At 50.1% G+C, this 15,965-nt stretch overlaps 1 protein-coding gene across 2 annotated transcripts; it reads right to left on the reverse strand.

Moving 5' to 3' along the window:
* Positions 1-518: 518 nt before the first annotated feature.
* ttc5 (tetratricopeptide repeat domain 5) lies at positions 519-11,285 on the reverse strand. 2 transcript variants are annotated; one of them, XM_072270014.1, is made up of 10 exons: positions 10,917-11,285; positions 10,091-10,223; positions 9,269-9,480; positions 5,250-5,397; positions 4,880-4,971; positions 4,234-4,290; positions 3,714-3,860; positions 2,519-2,733; positions 1,657-1,801; positions 519-1,376 (listed from the first exon to the last, which is right to left on the reverse strand). In XM_072270014.1, the coding sequence occupies exons 1-10, from the start codon at positions 10,974-10,976 to the stop codon at positions 1,257-1,259; spliced, it is 1,329 nt and encodes a 442-aa protein (XP_072126115.1). In that variant the 5' UTR covers positions 10,977-11,285; the 3' UTR covers positions 519-1,256. The 2 variants fall into 2 exon arrangements, with proteins under 2 accessions (XP_072126115.1, XP_072126116.1); XM_072270015.1 differs by lacking the exon at positions 3,714-3,860.
* Between the last annotated feature and the right edge of the window lie 4,680 nt (positions 11,286-15,965).

Below are 15,965 nucleotides of genomic sequence, written 5' to 3' on the forward strand. Positions count from 1 at the left end.
AAAGGAGAAAGGAGAAAGCATCCCACTGCTGGGAGTTCAACAGTATGTCCTGCTTTGTCTTTCCACAATGTTACCCTGAATAAACTAGTCACTGGGAACTCATAACTATTTCTTCAGTCTGTTGTGGGCACTTTACACCCAGTGTCACCCATCATCCTGGGAGGAGAGCTGTTTGTGAAGGGGTTAAGCGAAGGCTTGAGCTTCAGAGGGTTGAGGATGGCAAGAGATTTGTGGGAACGGTTGAGAGCTGCGGAGGGGATCATGAAGGTTCACAGGCAGGGCATCTGGCCTCCCTCGGTGAATGGGCTACATACAATGCAGTTTATTACATCGAGTGTGGCGATTTACAGCCTCCTGTAAGCGGTTTATTACATAGAATGTGGTGATTTACAGCCTCCTATAAGCGGTTTATTACATCGTGGTAAATTACAGTCTCCTGTAAGCATTTTATTACAGTGAGCGTGGCGATTACAGCCTCCTGTAAGCATTTTATTACATCAAGAGGGGCAAATAACCACTTCCTGTAAGCGGTTTATTAGTGAGAGTGGTAATTTACAGCCTCCTGTAAGCTGTTTATTACAGTGAGAATGGTGATTTATAGCATTATAATGTGATTTATTACATCGAGAGTGCGAATTACAGCCTCCTGTAAGCAGTTTATTACAGTGAGAGGATGAATTACAGCCTCCTGTAAACGGTTTATTACAGCAGAAGTGTGGTAATTTACAGCTTTGGAACATGGTTTACTGCAGCAAGAGTGATTTACAGCCTCCTGTAACAGTTTATTACGGTGACAGCAGGAATTTACAACCCTCTGTAATATGGTTTATTATGGCTGAGCAAATATTTTCAGCTTCTTGTAAAAACATCTTTCTGCTAACCATACGTGAAACATTCAGTTATCTATCAAAACAATTGAAAGACCCAGAGGCAGTGGAGAAGGATTTGGCATGAGGTTCAGTATGTAGAAGGTGTGGATTGACCGCCATCTCCAGGTGGAGACGTTGAAAAATCAGTGTCAATTCACGACCAGGGTGCGCTCCCCCCACTTGCCTCTCCATGGTCCTGAAAATGTCCCCCCACTGCGCCCTCAGTACCCCTCCACCACAAGGACCCAGTTCTCCCCCCACCCCATGGGTAGTCGGCCAGCGATCCCACAGGAAGCACCAACAGTAATGTTAACTCCATGGGTTCCAGGATGTGGGGAGCAAATTGCTGTCTGGACTCAGTCCTGGAGAGGTCAGGTGAACCTCTCTTCACTCGCTGCAGGGTCTGTAGGCGACGATGGCAGTGGCCTGGCAGCTGGCACTCTGCTTCCTGCCGTTCACTATCAGCACCAGTGGGGTCTCCACACGGACACTGTTGAAGGCAAACTTCTGTGGGATGAAGGGAAAGAGGTGTCAGGCCTGAAGTAGAGGGAGTGGGGAGAGAAAGGTCAAAGTCCAGCATGCACGGAGGGTGGATGGGGGAAAGTGGGAAGTTGGGGGGGAAGAGGGGGTTGAGGATTAGTGGTAGGGAGAGGGGGTTTGAGTCCTGGTGCAGCAGGAGAGAGAGGTGTCAGTGCTGGTTTGGGTATAGATTTTGTCACAATCTACGTCGAGACACCACAATGGGTTGTGCTCTCTGCCCGGGGTCACACCCTGCTCTCACACTCACCTTGCCACGGTGCTCCAGTCGATGCTCCTTGAAAAGGGGCTGGGGAATGGCCACCGTGTCTCCGATCAGCACCGCCCAGCTCTCTGCTATGTTGTACACCATCACCGCCACACAGGTCCCCTCACCATCCAACAGACCGAAGGTACTTAGGACAAAGGAGGGACCGGTCAGTAACAGGGAAAGCGGGTTGAGTAGTGATGGCAGTCAACAGTACATCAGGGCCCCAGCCCCCACCCCCTGGGAACCGAGATCCATCCTCCCCCCAACCCCGGTAATCGAGATCCATCCTCTCTCCCCCACCCCCGGTAACCGAGATCCATCCTCTTCCCCCCCCCACCCCCGGTAACCGAGATCCATCTTCTTCCCCCACCCCCTGGTAACCGAGATCCATCCTCTCTCCCCCCCCCGGTAACTGAGATCCATCCTCTCCGCCCCCCCACCGGTAACCGAGATCCATCCTCTCCCCCCCCCCCCAGTAACCGAGATCCATCCTCTTCCCCCGCCCCACCCCCTGGTAACCAAGGCCTTGGGTAACAAGACTACACCCTCCACCCCGTAACCAAGGCCACACCAGATCCAGTTACCACATACCCCTCTTCCCAGTATCCAAGGCCACACCTCCCTCAGTAACTATATCCCCATCTCTCCTGCTATTCAAGGGTCCACTCTCTCTGGTGACTGAGGACCCGAGTAACCAAGTCCACATTTGCCCTTGTAATAAAGCTCCATTCAAAGCCCTGCCTGTCCCTGGTAACCAGGCCCCAACTCTCCTGGTAACTTGACCCGCTTGAACTGTGGTAACTGGGATCCATTCTCCAGACCTGCCCAGTGGTCCCCCACACTCCCCAGACCTTGTACTTACAAGGGCACTTTGTCATCGGTTGTGAGGCTGAAGACCACCTTGCCCAGTACCACCAACCCAGGGTTGGGCCCGGGGCGGAGAGCAGAGAGGGGCCGCAGGCTAAGGGAGAGCGGCTGCCCACTCGGGCTGGAGTAGGAACGGCCCTGGTGCTGTGACAGCTCCCGGTTCACCAGTCTGGACACCATGGCATTCAGTCTCTTTGTCTTCAGCTTCCCCTGGAACCAGAGAGGAGGCAGAGTACACTCACACCACAGGCTCATCTGTCCTCATGAACAGTCCTAGGACACGGTCCCACTCAAGGGCACCCAAGAACCGACGGCTATTGTCATAGTCATACTTTATTGATCCCGAGAGAAATTGGTTTTCGTTACAGTTGCACCATAAATAGTTAAATAGTAATATGTAAATTATGCCAGTAAATTATGAAATAAGTCCAGGACCAGCCTATTGTCTCAGGGTGTCTGACCCTCCAAGGGAGGAGTGGTAAAGTTTGATGGCCACAGGCAGGAATGACTTCCTATGACGCTCTGTGCTGTATCTCGGTGGAATGAGTCTCTGGCTGAATGTACTCCTGTGCCCACCCAGTACATTATGTAGTGGATGGGAGACATTGACCAAGATGACATGCAACTTAGACAGCATCCTCTTTTCAGACACCACAGTGAGAGAGTCCAGTTCCATCCCCACAACATCACTGGCCTTACGAATGAGTTTGTTGATTCTGTTGGTATCTGCTACCCTCAGCCTGCTGCCCCAGCACACAACAGCAAACATGATAGCACTGGCCACCACAGACTCGTAGAACATCCTCAGCATCGTCCAGCAGATGTTAAAGGACCTCAGACTCCTCAGGAAATAGAGACGGCTCTGACCCTTCTTGTAGACAGCCTCATTGTTCTTTGACCAGTCCAGTTTATTGTCAATTCGTATCCCCAGGTATTTGTAATCCTCCACCATGTCCACACTGACCCCCTGGATGGAAACAGGGGTCACCGGTACCTTAGCTCTCCTCAGGTCTACCACCAGCTCCTTAGTCTTTTTCACATTAAGCTCCAGATAATTCTGCTCACACCATGTGACAAAGTTTGGGACCTGGGTGAATGCAAACCACCCCCTGCACCATTGACTGTGGCCCTCCCCACTCCCATGAGTCAGTCTCCCCCACCCAGCTTCCCACATTCTGCCCCCTCTTCACCTTTTGCTGCACCATGGTGCTGACCCGGTCCAGGAAGGAGAGCAGCTGCTGATGGCGGTGCGAAGCCTCTGAGGAGGCAGGGTCAAGGGCAGCAGCCCGAGCAAATCCTTCCAGCGCCGTTTGGTACCTCTCCTCATACCTGTGAAGCTGGGTGTTTTGAGGGAACAGGGGTCAGGGATTAAAGCAGAAGCAGGAGTCTGCCCGCACCTTCCGCTGCCCTCAGACTCTCTGTCTGCTCAGGAGTCCCATTGCCCACCCCACTCATCCCAACCTCTGCCATCCCTCCCTGCAATCCGCCTCTGTGCCCCCATCCCATCCTCTCCGGCATATCCCAAGCATTAGTGTGCCCCACCTCCAGCCTCTTGGGGTCCGCCCTCTCAGCAATCCCTCAAACACCCTCAACTCCATCACATTCACTGAGAGCCATCCTCACCCTCCCCGGGCAAGTCCCAATGATTCAGGAGCCCTTCTCAGTGAACTTTTATATCCACCCACCAGAGATGGGTGGGGGTGAACTCACCGTGGACCTGTTGAAGTGGAGGTCTGGGTTGTTGTGGGAGGCTGTGTCAACCTTCTCCTGGAGAGGGGGAGAGACAATGGTCAGGTCACGCTGTCTTCTCCCACCCTCCCAACAAACACCACCCTTACATCACAGGCCCTTCTCTAGAATATCACCCTCTTCCCCTCAACTGACCCAACACCTCACTCAATCCCATCACCAGAGCTTACTTCTCCAGCCTTCTGAAGCCAGTGCCCGATCCTGTTACCCCCGACCCAGTCACTCATCCCATCTCCAACCCCAACCCAGCCCCAACCTCTTAACCCAGTCACCTGACTTCCAACACCTTGAACTCTGACTCTGAGCATCATTCTCCAATCATGTCACCGCGATCTCCCTCTTGTCACCCCAAACCTTCCCCTAACCCCCTGAACCCTGTCCTCAACCCCAACACCCCCATGACCTCCTACAATCCCATCTGACTGACCTCCCGTTCCAAACCAGCCCCTGAACCCATCATCCCACCCAACCCCAAACCTCCAATCTTGCCCCAGCCCCTTCACTCCCGAACACCCTTTGACACCCCCCCCATTGCACCTGCAACCGCCCATCCCACAACTCAGTCACACCAATGGCCCTACCACACCCCCATCCTGGTGATACTCACCGCCTGAGCGTAGGCACCCAGTGCCTGCTGACTGACCCGCTCACTCTGCCCAGTGAGGAAGAATAGTGACAGGTAGGCATTGCCCAGGATGTCTGTTTGGGGGGAAAGAGAGACGTTACTGCAGCTGAGCATGGTGGGTGGGTGGAGGGGGACAGGGGTTAACATCCTCACAGCTGGTCACGGGAGAAACTGGCATCCCCTTCCTCTCTACCCTCCCCCACCAACCCCTCTATGGGGCTCCTTCACTACTTTTCCTCCCACCCATGGCAATCCTTCCCTTCTCTCCTCCCTTCCACAATGCTCCCTTACTGCCCCCTTCTCCCATGGTGCTCCCAACCCCCCTCCCCCCCGGCAGCCAGGTCACACTCACACCAGGAGGTTCCGTCGGTGACATCCATCTGCACCGCCACCTTCGCCTGCTCCACGCTGGCCAGGACATTCTTGGTGCTGTCCTCCCCCTGAGCCGGCAGCTGCCTCAGGACCATCGACAGGTTCCGCAGAGACACCTTGTTCTTGCACTGTGGGGTGGGGGTGGGACATGCCAGGTGGAGCCACAGTAAATATGGACCCCTCCCAAATCCCTCCCCCCCCACCTTTGCTCTAACCCACTGTACCCATCCCTCATAAATCTCGTTCTATCACACACCCTGCCAGAACCGCCTTCAGCAGCCCTCCTCTCCCACCAAGGTCAGGATGGGATGCAGCACAGCACCAACAGGAAGCCCATTACCCCCACATATATAGTTCATGAGAAGGTTGAGCGCATCCAGGAGGCCAGTTCACTCCGCAGGGAGGTTGCAAGACCTGTCAAGCAGTGAGATTGATTCCACGTGGCCAGGCGGGCTTCCTCTCTGGTCAGGATATCTCACCCAGTTCCCAGAACATGGGACGGACAGTACACAGAGGAGCACGGTTTCCCAACACTTGGCCCATATCAGACCATAAGACATAGGAGCAGAATTAGGCCATTTGGCCTTTTAGTCTGCTCCGCAATTCGATCATGGCTGATTTATTTTCCCTTTCGAACCCCATTCTCCTGCCTTCTCCCTGTAACTTTTCACACCCTCACAGATTAAGTACTTTTCAACCTCTGCTTTAATTATTCCCAATAACTTGGCCTCCATAGCCATCTGTGGCAATGAATTACACAGATTCACCACCATCTGGCTAAAGAAATTTCTTCTCATCTCAGTTCTAAATGGACGTATTCTAAGGCTGTGTCATCTGGTCCTAGTCTCCCACAACTGGAACCATCCTCTCCAGGTTTACTCTATTCAAGACTTCCAGTATTCAGTAAGTTTCAATAAGATCCCCTGTCACTCCTGAACAGTGAGTACAAACCCAGAGCCACCAAACTCTCCTCACACATTAACCCCAACATTCCCAGAATCATTCTCGTGAACCTCCTCTGGACCTTGTCCAATGCTAGAACACGTTTTTTTCCCAGAGAACTGGCACAAAACTGCTCACAATATTCCAAATATTGTCTGACCAATGCCTCTAAACTCACAATCCTTGTACTTTCCACATCTATCCCTATATTACTAAAACTCTCATGCTCTGTTTGTCTGTTTGTGATCACCAATTAGTGCAAACGATGCATTACAGCTGCACTATTTTTGGCTAAGTCGACTTAAAATGCGCTAACTTACAGGCATACAGGCAAAATTCAGGATTATATATTCGTATAAAATTGCTCAATTGCCAAAATCAACAGCCCTGCTTTCACCCGAGAGCCAATGTCAGCCATGATGGAAACCGCAATGTGACACCATGATGCATGCGCACAGCCACCCTCAGAAGTGACTCACGATGCTCACAGCATTGACACCAACTGGAGCAAAAGGGCAGGGCAGCTTGATTTCGAGCGCTCACATTCTGCTAATCACCATCAGCATGTGCAGGATTGGGACAGATCAAACTGAGACCCTTCAATAAGAGTTGATTAAATCTTATCGTAATGATGTACTTCGAGACTCCCATCAAACCCTTTGCTGAAGTCAAAGGACAGCAGTGACTATATCATGTCCATTTAGGAGAGCGCCAACTACATCATCAAGAATAATCAGCATCCTGGAGGCTTTGGTGTTACTGCTTCGTATCTTCTATCCAGCATTAGGGTAAAAAAAAATATGGTCAGCCTAATTATGCAGCGTGGAAAGAGGAGGGGGACATTGTGGTCAAGAGATAACTCCAAACATGGTTGGGAAGCAGCAAGGAGAGGGAGAGAACAAGAATCGGATGAGGCCAGGGCCGCACGACTCCAGGATCAAAGAGGACAAAAAAGATGAGAGAAGAAGAGACAGAGGAGGAGAGGCATGCACGTCTCCAAAATCACAACTGTCATAGAGGAGGAGAGAGGAAGAGACAAAGGAGCTGAGAAATGCACGTCTCCAGGATCAGACACAAACAATAAACAGCAGAAGAGATGGGGGATGAAAGGGCTGCACGTCTCCAGAATGACAAAAACAGGCACAGGAGGAGAGAGGAAGAGACAAGAGAGCAGAGAAATGCACGTCTCCAAGATCAAAGACAAACAACAAACAGCAGAAGAGATGAAGAGATGGCAGATGAAAGGACTGCACGTCTCCAGAATGACAACAAGAAGCAGAAGGGTGGCAGATCAATCAGAAATGATGCCATCAAAAGTGTCACTAAACGAGGAGGAGCTATATTTGCCTTGCTACGCGTCATTCTTCTTTAATAAACTGAGGTTTTCTTCTTCAATTTCCAAAGCAAAGCAATACCAGTAGCATTCAGGAAAATTTAATGTTCATTCTGGTCACATCAGACTGCACTACCCTTCTCTCAAATGGTGCCCCAACGGGTCACCCCGTTGTCTAGTAACTTCTTAAATGTAACTGAAGTAGCTGTCTCAATCACTTCCTATGGCAACTACTTCCCACCTCTGTGTAAAAACAAACTTGTCCTTAAAGCAATGCTCACCAGTTATTGATTTCCAACTCTGGGGGAAAAAAAGACTACTCACCCTATCCAAGCCCACCACCCCATGATTTTATACATCTCAAGGAGATCCCCAAGTTACCTACGCTCCCAGGAGGAAACCCTACCTGTCTAATCTCTCTCGAGTCCCGACAACATTCTTGTAAATCTTGTTCTGCACACTTTTCAGTTTAATCATGCCCTTCTTCTCAATACAGTTTTGTTAGAGGATGGAATTAAACTACTAGACGCTGTGTGAGCTGCCCCCCCACCCCACTCCATCCTCAGTCATCTTCCCCAGCCCAGCACATCCCCCCCAGCTCCCTCCCCTGGTCTCCTTAGGCCGACACAATAACTACTGCTTGCCATCAGGAAGGAGGTACAGGAGCTTCGAGAACCTCACCACCAGATCCAGGAACAGTTATTACTCTCAACCATCACACTTTTGAACCAGAGGGGATAACTTCACTTGTCTTGTCACTGAACTGTTCCCACAACCTATGGATTCACTTTCAAGGACTCATCATGTTCTTGATGTTTATTGCATTGCTTGTTATTATTTTGTATTTGCAGTTTGTTAACTTTTGCACATCGGTTGTTTGTCCGTTTTGTTGGGTGCAGTCTTTCATTGATTCTAATTTGTTTTCTTTTGTATGCCCGCAAGAAAATGAATCTGAGCGCCTTTACTTCCTCAGAAAACTAAAGAAATTTGGCCTGTCCCCTAAAACCCTCACTAATTTTTATAGATGCACCGAAGAAAGCATTCTTCTAGGGTGCATCACAACCTGGTATGGAAGTTGTCCTGTCCAAGACTGAAAGAAGCTGCAGAAGATTGTGAACACGGCACAGCACATCACACAAACCAATCTTCCGTCCGTGGACTCACTTTACACCGCATGCTGTTGGAGCAGTGCTCCCAGGATAATCAAGGACACAACCCACCCAGCCAATGCACTTTTCGTCCCTCTTCCCCCCAGAGAAGGCTCAGGAGTTTGAAGACTTGTACGGCCAGATTTGGGAAGAGCTTCTTTCCGACTGTGATAAGACTGCTGAACGGATCCTGACCCTGAATTGGGCCGTACCCTCCAAATATCCAGACCTGCTTCTCATTTTTTTTGCACTACCTTACTATCTATTTTTCTATTTTCTTTTATGATTTATAATTTAAAATTTTAATATTTACTAATTTAAACTACTTTTAATATCTTTAATATTTGTAATTCAGGGAGCGGGAAGTGCAGAATCAAATATCGCTGTGATGATTGTACGTTTTAGTACCAATTGTTTGGCGACAATAAAGTATAAAGTATATTGTGACACATGTACTTCAATAATAATTTTACTTTGAACTCCTAACCCTCTCGATCTCCCGACCACCCCCTCCACCCCTTCCCCTCACTCCATTTTCCCTCTGCCACCCCCGATCTTCACCCCTCACCCTCTAACCTGGTTGAGGGCCCCAGAGAAGCAGGTATGGGCGGCAGACAGGTCCCCCTTCTTCCAGTACACCTCTCCCAGCTGGTTCCAGGCCTCGATCAGCCCCGGCTCTAGTTTGACAGCCCGTGAGAGCAGCTGCTCAGCCCGTGGGCTGTACTCAGGCATTATATTGAGCGCCCGGCCCTCCAGCACCAACAGGTGAGCCTTCCGCTGGGGGCATCCTGTGGGAGGGATGAGAGCGTCAGTGATGGGGAGAAATGGGTATGCAGCATTGACAGTGGGGCACCGGTGATTGGGGGGGAGGGGCCAGTGACTGAGACAGGTGGGGAGGGGGGGGCGAGAGCCATTTGCTCATAGTATCAGCAATAGTCAACAACCAAGTGGAGCAGGGGCAAAATCGGTGGGGAGAGAGGATTAAGGATGAGGAGGGGGATGCATAATAACGGGAGGGTTAAGGATTGGTTCCTGCATAAGGATTAGATGGGGGGGGGGGTTCCTGGGCAACATCCCCTCTCATTTTTTTTCACAGCTGCGCAGACCAACCATTGCTCTGATCAGGAAACTTTTACATGGTCAAAAAAAATTGTGTGGCAACGAAGGCTATACGTGGGAACATTTCAGTTACTGGGCGGCTGTGCATTTGTGCAGCTTAGAACAGTAACCCTAGGAGAGGAGAGGGATACGGTGTTGGTGCCTGGGAGGAGGGGATGAGGGCTTGAGGGTTTTCTCAAAGGGTGTGACAGGAGAGGACAGGGTAAAAGAGGGTATTAGGAGGGTGCACCTGGGGAGGGTTTGATGGAGGTTGGAGGAAGTTTCTTGGACTCTCCCTACCCTCTAATTCCTGTAGGGCCTCCAGAGTTGCCTGCATGCGCTCCTCCAGATCTCGCTGCCTATTTCCAGCCTCCTCCATGCCATGAGTCTCGAAGTAGAGGTCCCGGAATGTGTAAAGCTCATCCACCAGCTCCTGTGTGTGTATGGGGGGGTGGGGGAAGAAAGCTGGAGTTACACCTCACACCCTGAACCCACTCTACAAGTGGACACCCCAGCAATACCTCTATATCCCCCCCCTCCTCTTCCCAGGAGGGTCCTCATCCGACCCCACCCTTTCTCCCTGTCACTATATAACCCCACCCCCATCCCCTCATCCCTCCCGGGACATCCAAACCCTCCGCCCCTACTCCACCCTCCCCTTCCAGCAGATTCTTCCATCTCCGTCTCCTTGGACCCCCCTCAACCCCCCCTCCCTATCATGGGAATACCCGGACAGTCCCCACCCCGGGGATCCTAGATCTCTTCTGTCGGCTGACGCCCCATCCAGCCTGACCACATTCCCCATCCCCATCAGGAAACGGAGTAGGACTCCACTCCACAACAACCGTAACAGGCAGATATCTCTCCCCACTTCCCGGTCACACACTCCACCTCGGGGAGATTGTGTCTCTCTACCCAGGGAGACTTCGACACCCCGAGGAACCCCCCGCCCCCCGAACAACCTTCGCGCAGATATCCCACTTTCTCTTCTGACTCCCTAATAACCCTTGTCCCCGGATTCCACTAGCCCCTTCCTGCTTCTCCGACAATGGGTCCCCCAGATACTCCCCCTGTATCCAGACTCCCCGTTGCCAGGGCTACATTCCCACCCCCCACCCCAGGATACCCGGACTCTCCGCTCCCCGTCGCCCTCCGGTTCTTTCTCCTCCGCTCCACTCTCCGCCATCTTCAACACGGTCCTCCGCTTTAAACAACGGTCCTCCCGGGACAATAGCGGTCGGTCCTCCGAGGTGAACGAAGGTCCTCCCGCCGCAACGGCGGTTGGTCCTCCGGGGTGAAATAAACGTCCTGCGCTGTAAACAATGGTCCTTCCAAGAAAAGAGCGGCAGTTCCCCCCTTAAACCACCATAGAGACAAAAGCAGCCAATAGTCTTGATGTGGCGTCTAAGCCCGAAACGACAACTTCGCTCCCCTCCTTGCCAACAGTTTGATTGTTGCTCCGCAGACAAGTCCTCCTGCTGGTCCTCCACGGGCAAGAGCGGCCGCGACGCCAGCGAGGGCAGGGATTGGAGGGGAGCGCGCATGCGCCGCGTCTGCGGGTCGAGGGTGAAGATTCTTAGCGGGAGCTCCGCAGGTTAGAATCGGGTTTAACATCACCGGCATTTGTCGGGCAGTTTAACATTGCGGCAGCAGTCCAATGCAATATACGATGATATAGAAAAATGTAAATTAATTACAGTAAGTATATATATGTATATTAAATAGCTATATTAAAAATAGTGCAAAAACAGAAATAAAAATGTGAGGTAATTTTATGGGTTCAATGCCTGAATCGTTGAGTGTGTGCCTTCAGGCTTCTGTACCTCCTTCAATGAGAAGAGGGCATGTCCTGGGTGATGTGAGTCCCTTGAAAATGTCTTGGATACGTCAGAGGCTAGTACCCAAGATGGAGCTGACCAATTTTACAACTTTCTGCAGCTTCTTTCGATCCTGTGTGGTAGCCCCCTCCACCCCCATACCAGACAGTGATGCAGCCAGTCAGAATGCTTTCCACCGTACATCTGTATAAGTTTTTGAGTGCTTTAGGTGACAAACCTAATCTCAAACTCTTAATGAAGTATAGCCACTGTCATGCTTCCTTTATAGCTGCATCAATATGTTGGGACCAGGTTAGATCCTCAGAGATGTTGACACCCAGGAACTTGAAATTGCTGACTCACTCCACTTCTGATCCCTCTATGAGTATTGGTTCATGTTCCCTCAACCTAACTTTCCTGAAGTCTACAATCAGCTCTTAGGTTTTACTGACATTGAGCGCAACATTACTAAGCTAGCTGGTATATCTCGCTCCTGTACCCCCTCTCGTCACCATCAGACATTCTGTCAACAATGGTTGCATAACAGGCAAATTTATAGATGGCTGTGAAGGGGAATAAACAGTTAATGTTTCAGGCCAAAACTCTTCATCAGGACTGGAAAGAATGTGGGGGCAGATGCCAGATTATGAACGGGCCCCCCACTTTAAACAACCCAGGGGTTTGGAGGAACACAAGCTGGCAGGTGAGAGGAGAGGGAAGGAAATAAGGCTGGAGGTGATAGGTGGAAGAGATAAAGGGCTGAAGGAGGAATCTAACAGGAAAGGACAGTGAATCATGGGAGGAAGGGAAGGAAGAAAGGATCTAGAGGAGTTGGTGGACAGGTACGGAGAAGAGAAGGGGTGAGAGGATAACCAGAATAGGAAATGGAAAAAGAGGTAAGGAAGGAGGGTAGAAATGATGGGAAGTGGAGAAATCGAAGTTCAAGTCTTCAGGTTGGAGGAGGCCCAGATGGAATGAGGTGCTGCTCCACCACACTGAGTTATGCCTCATCATAGTAATAGCAAAACCCTTGGGCAAACGTAAGACTGGGAATGGGAAGTAGGATTAAAATGGGTAGCCACTGTGAGATTCACTACACGGCCAGAGGAACACCTCCATATATTGATTGAATCTTTTACTATTTGGGGGTGTTCCCTCTGACCCACCCCTTTCCCCACCATGGTTGCAGGTTGTCACTGCAAGGTACCAAACTTTTCATCAATTGACTTCAATCCAGACACAAGCAACTGCAGATGCTGGAATCGAGAGCAACACACAATCTGGTCGACGTTGCAATTACAGCAGCCAGTTTGACTGAAGCCGCAACACCTCATTTCAGCGGTGTTCCTCTGCCCCCCAGTGGTCGCAGGTTGTCACTGCAAGGTACCAAATGCTTTCCGTCAAGTCAACTTCAATCCAGACACAAGAGACTGCAGATGCTGGAATCCAGACAAACACACAATCTGCTGGAGAAACACAGTTATTTCAGCAGCATTGATGGCTGGAAAGAAACTGTTGAATCCCTGCATCTGGTCAGTTCAAATTAGCATCAGGGTTACCACAGACAGAATGCAACAATCACCAAAGCAAAATAAAACCTGCTCAGTTTACATTGCAGAGAAAAAATACCCTTCAAAGCACTGGACAGACAATATCCATGGTCATGGAGACTGGCCAGTGGTGTAATGGCATCTGCACCGGACTTGGAGGTGAGTGGTTCCATTTTCGAATCCAGCCGGCTCCTTGTAAGCTTTCCATCCGTGCTGGGTTGAGTGTCGAGCTAGCAAATTGGCTTCGTAAAAAAAAAAGACAAAAATGCTAAAGAAAGGCAAGGTTGCCGCCTGATGTGCCACAAGGTGTGGAAAACAAATCAGTGGTGAGGAAATTAAGCTGGCGCTGGTGGCAAATCAAACAAAGGAAATTAGTTAATTACGTTTAATTACGTTTTTTTCTGGTAAATGATCACTGCAAACAATAGACTGTAACTTCCCTGTTGGAGTTGGTCTTCTGAACCATATCTACAACCCGGCACTTTTGCAGTGGCAACGGAATTCTCGAAGGTGCAGGGCTGCTGCGCACAGGCTGAACCAAGGCAGTGGGGTCTGGGTCAGAGAGTGGGGAATGAGCCAATGTTTGGCCGTTCCTGGAGTGAACTTGGAAGCAATTCGATTTGGCAGAACTGAGGTGAGGCGAACACAGGCAATGTGGAGTCGAGGCGGCAGGGACCATATTGGGGCCTGAGAGTGAGGAAAGACCTGAGGTTTAATCGATTTAAGTGCCCAGCCGAATTGGGAAAGTTGCATACCGACTGAATTGAGGTGGCAGGGCGTTGGCCTAAGGGGCATTTAAGCACTGGGCCATTTTGAAAAGGATGGGGTGTCGGAGCTGGAGGCAAGGCACAGGCCGGACCAAATCGCTGCTCTGTGAGGTTTGCTTGTCTCTGCACCAACTGCGGCTGTGTCCTGCAGCTATCACAGTGTGAACTCACTTCTGTGAACTTCCGTTCTGAATGCTATTTGCTTGCTTTTATTGTTTGCAGTTTTCTTTTTACCATGGAACCAACCCGTTCAAAGAAAATCATCAAGCATCCCCCCAACACACACAAAAAATCATGCAAATGGCAACAAAAAATGAACGGAAACACAAAATGAAAAGGCATATTTCAGTACAGTTCAGCTCTGCATTCATTATCTCCTGGGCTCCCCGATTTAAAAACCGCCCAATAGTAACAAAAGAGAGCAACCATAACCCGAACTAGATACCAGGACACACCATAAACCTGAATTAGAGTCCAAATCTACGATCTGATCGATTAAACCTTGCTCCGGCACCATCTGCGGACAGCTGAGAGAGAGAGGGACCACTTGAATGCAAGGACAGCGAGAGAGAGAGAGTGCCACATGCGGACCCCTCTGGCAGTGGCGAGCGGGAGTCTGGTAGACAGCACTAAACACTCGTCCCTGATTTCAATCTTCCTTGGCGTTTCAATCGGTGAGAGATGGAGTCGATCATGGGCCCACGCCCTGCCTCTGGATTTCCCGGCCTCCATGGTTGCAGCGTCTCGGAACCCTCTTGTGAAGCACCAGAGCGGCCCGAAAGCAAATCACCAGGATGTAGGTAACAGGCTCTAACAGTAGCAGAACCATATCTGAAGTGGAAAGCAGATATAAAAGAAATGAAAAGAGTTGCTTCGTGACCCGTCTTGAGGATGTCATCTTCGGTAGCGTTGTTTGCTGGCGCCATCTTCTTCCAGTTCCAGTTACCAGAGGTTCGAGAAATTGTGTTCATGTTGTCAGGTTGGGGGCTCCCCAGACGGAATATGAGGTCACAGATGCAGATGCTGGAAATTCAAGCAGCACACTCAAAATGCTGAAGGAACTCAGCAAGCCAGACGGCATCTATGGAAAAGAGTACAGTCAACGTTTTGGGCCGAGACCCTTTTCCAGGACTGCTGTTGAAGAGTCTCAGCCTGAAACATCAACATCAACTGAAACATCATCCATAGATGCTGCCTGGCCTGCTGAGTTCCTTCAGCATTTTGAGTGCGTTGCCTGGATTATGAGATGTTGCCCCTCCAACATGAGAGTGTCCTCATTGTGGCAGAGAGGAATAAATAGTGAAATTGAAATTGAAACTGGGAAATCCTGGCTATTGCAGATGGAGCAAAGGTGCTCAACAAAACGGTCCCCCAGTCTACTTCAGGTCTCACCAATGTAGAAGGGGCTGCACCAGGAGCACTGGATACAGTAGATGATCAAGTTCAGGCTTACTGTCATTCAACTGTATACATGTACACTACCAAACAAAACAATGTTCCTCTGGACCAAAGTGCACAACACAGTACACATAGTTCACACCCAACACATACCACAGTTAAATTTACAAATAATGAAATATATCCCGACAGACATGCAGATGAAGTGTTATGTCACCTGGAAGGACTGATTGGTTTGCAGAGGTAAGCGTTGCGAGGAATTTTATAAGCGAATCACGGAGAGATCAATCCCTGGAGAAAGCAGAGAGTGGATACCCTGCCCTTTCCCTGTCTGCCACTTTCAGTGTGACATATTCATCTGAACAGCTTCTGCAGTTTTAGGACCTCCTGGCACAGTGGACTCCTGTGTACTGTTTCACCCGGATCCTCCAGCAACCCCTCTCTCTCGCGTTGTTACACTGACACCCAGTGGCTTTTGGTGAGTATTACAGCAGCCGTCATGACTGAAACCTCAATAAATGGCTTCTGGTTAAATGGACAAATAGTTAACTAGGACATTCACTTACTTGGACAATTCTTAAAGAACAAAAAACTCATAGAGAAAATAGCTGGGATTCCCTTCATTTATTTGGGACATTATGCC

Source organism: Mobula birostris, chromosome 10 (assembly GCF_030028105.1).
Source record: "Mobula birostris isolate sMobBir1 chromosome 10, sMobBir1.hap1, whole genome shotgun sequence".
In the NCBI taxonomy this organism is placed as follows: Eukaryota; Metazoa; Chordata; class Chondrichthyes; order Myliobatiformes; family Myliobatidae; genus Mobula; species Mobula birostris.